Source organism: Manacus vitellinus, unplaced genomic scaffold (genome assembly GCF_001715985.3).
Source record: "Manacus vitellinus isolate BGI_N305 unplaced genomic scaffold, ASM171598v3 scaffold_121_pilon, whole genome shotgun sequence".
Classification (NCBI taxonomy): domain Eukaryota; kingdom Metazoa; phylum Chordata; class Aves; order Passeriformes; family Pipridae; genus Manacus; species Manacus vitellinus.
Genome location: NW_021938903.1, coordinates 445,992 through 448,550, shown reverse-complemented (window position 1 = coordinate 448,550; position 2,559 = coordinate 445,992). Strand labels below are relative to the sequence as shown.

The 2,559-nt window shown below is 55.8% G+C and overlaps 1 protein-coding gene across 1 annotated transcript in view; it reads right to left on the bottom strand.

Annotated features, from left to right (window-relative positions):
- The window catches only part of SARS1 (seryl-tRNA synthetase 1), a 22,269-nt gene that overhangs the window by 8,738 nt on the left and 10,972 nt on the right, over window positions 1–2,559 (bottom strand). Inside the window, exons 4-6 of the mRNA XM_029965880.1 lie at window positions 1,263–1,406; window positions 658–813; window positions 39–118 (exon numbers count right to left, since the gene is read on the bottom strand). Of these exons, the coding sequence (XP_029821740.1) occupies window positions 39–118; window positions 658–813; window positions 1,263–1,406 (380 nt within the window). The remainder of the gene's footprint in view (window positions 1–38; window positions 119–657; window positions 814–1,262; window positions 1,407–2,559) is intronic.

Here is a 2,559-nt window from a genome sequence, read left to right as displayed (position 1 = left end):
TCAAAGGGTTGGGGGCAGGGAGGAGGTACCTGTGTCACCCATGGAGGTGGAGACAAGACACCAGCCTTGTCACCTCAGGGCCAGCACAAGCTATCTCCTCGTCACCAAAACATGTCACCTGTGAAGACGGAGCCAAGAGATGGACCCCTTCATCACCAAAATGTGTCACTCACAGAGGTGGAGCCAAGAAACGGGCCCCTTCAGCACCAAAATGTGTCACCCGTGGAGGTGAACCCCAAAGATCAGACACCTCCTTGTCACCTCATCACCATCAATGTGTCACCCGTGGAGATGGAGCCAAAAAACAGGCCACTTCATCGCCAAAATGTGTCACCCATGGAGGTGGACTCTAAGGATCAGCCACCTTCTTGTCACCTCATCACCATCACAAGCCACTTTCTTGTCACCTAAGGTCCCAGAGACCTGCCACCTCCTTGTCACCACAACATGTCACCTGTAGAGATGGACCCCAGAGATGAAACACCTCCTTGTCACCTCATGGCCATCGTGTCACTCCTGAAGACTGACCCCAAGGAGAGGGGAAGGGAACCACCACTGCTGCCACCACTGGAACAGAGGGGACCCCACCACCTCCCTCCCCACAGCCACAGCCCCAGGGGGGTGTCTGGGCCCCAAATGCCACCCCAAAGCCCAGACCTTGTAGAGCTCCTCGTCGAACTGGCTGAGCTGGGCCACCTCCTGCATGACCTCCTTGCGCATGAAGAAGGGGGTGTAGACCGGGGTGTAGCCCCGGGCCCGCAGGCTCTGCAGGGCGTACTGGATCAGGGCCTGCTCCAGGAACACCAAGGGACCCTGGGGACATGGGGGGACACCACCCGTCACGCTCACGCCATGCTGGGCCATCCACCCTGCTCAGCAGATCCCACGGAGCTGCTCCAGCTCTCGGGCCCAGCATCGTCCCAGGTGGGGACGGATCCAGAGGCACCACCCGGGCCAGGGTCCATCCCACACCACCCCCACGGGGGCTGCCATCATCCCAGGGATGGATCCAGAGACATCCCACACCACCCCCACGGGGGCTGCCATCATCCCAGGGATGGATCCAGAGACATCCCACGCCACCCCCACGGGGGCTCCCATCATCCCAGGGATGGATCCAGAGGTACCACCTGGGCCACAGTCCATCCCACACCACCACTCCCACCGTCCCACTCGGCAGAGGAGAAACCAAGACCCCCATTCCCCCTCATCCCCCCCGGATCCCAACCATTCCACGCCCCCGTGGGGGTCCCAGCCCTCACCTTCAGGAAGTAGCCGCGGCTCCCGGCCACCACAACCCCCTTCTCGCCCTCAAAGCCATCCACCATCACCACCAGGTCCACGTGGGAATACTTCTTCCTGCAGCTACAGTCACCCCACACCCGCTCCACCTTGTTGTCCACATCCTGCATGAAGACAGCAGAATTTGGGGCCCATCACCCAGTGCCCCATAACACCCCGAATTCCCAAGGACCACCACAGGGATAGTAAGTACAGCCCGAATTCCCGCCAGGGACCCCGTGGTGACAGTGGGTGCCCCCAGATTCCTGCTGGAACCCCATGGTGAGCCTGAATACACCATGAAATCCCTCCTGGGACCCCACAGTGGCACCTGGCACCCCCCATATTCCCACCTGAACATCCCAGTGACCCCTGGGCCCAGTGGTCGTTACAAATATGACATATTACAAATGTTACATTACAAATATTACAGATGTTACAGTCTGGGCCCAGTTTGGGAGCCCAGACCCCCCTGCCTGACCCTGGCCCAGAGGAGAGGATTTGGGTTCCATCACCCCATCACACCCCCACACCAGTCCCTGCACTGCACTGGGACCAGTGGTCAATACAAACATTACATATTACGAATATTGTATACCTGTAAAATGTAATATATGTAAATATTACACATATTACATATTACAAGTATTGTATATTACACATATTACAAATATATAACTGTAAAATGTAAAATATGTAAATATTACACATATTACATATTAGAAATATTACATATTACATGTATTACAAATATTACATATCTGTAAAATGTAATATTTTAATATGTAATATTAAAATATGTAATATATGTAAATACTACCCCTATTACATCTTAAAAATATTAAATATTAAGCATATTACATATTACAAATATTACAAATGCTACAATCTGGGCCCAGTTTGGGAGCCCAGACTCCCCAGACCGACCCCAGCCCGGAAAGGAGGATTTGGGGCCCCTGACCCCATCACCCCCCAGCCCAGTCCCTGCACTGCACTGGGCCCAGTTCCTGCACTGCACTGGGCCCAGTTTGGGAGCCCAGCCTGCCCAGGCTGACCCTGGTTAGGAGGCCCGTTGGCACAGGGCCCGAGGTGTTCCCTGGCCAAACATTCCCGGGATGAATGGAGGCAGCGGAGGGGAGAGCCAGCCCCCCCTCGGGAGGAGCCTTTCCCATGGATTCTCCCGACAAAGGGGTGCCTGGTGCTGTCTGAGCCGCCCTTTGTGTGCTCCTGGCGGGACTCTGTGCCGGCTGCTCCGGCCTGGGGGGAATCCCCCTGGAG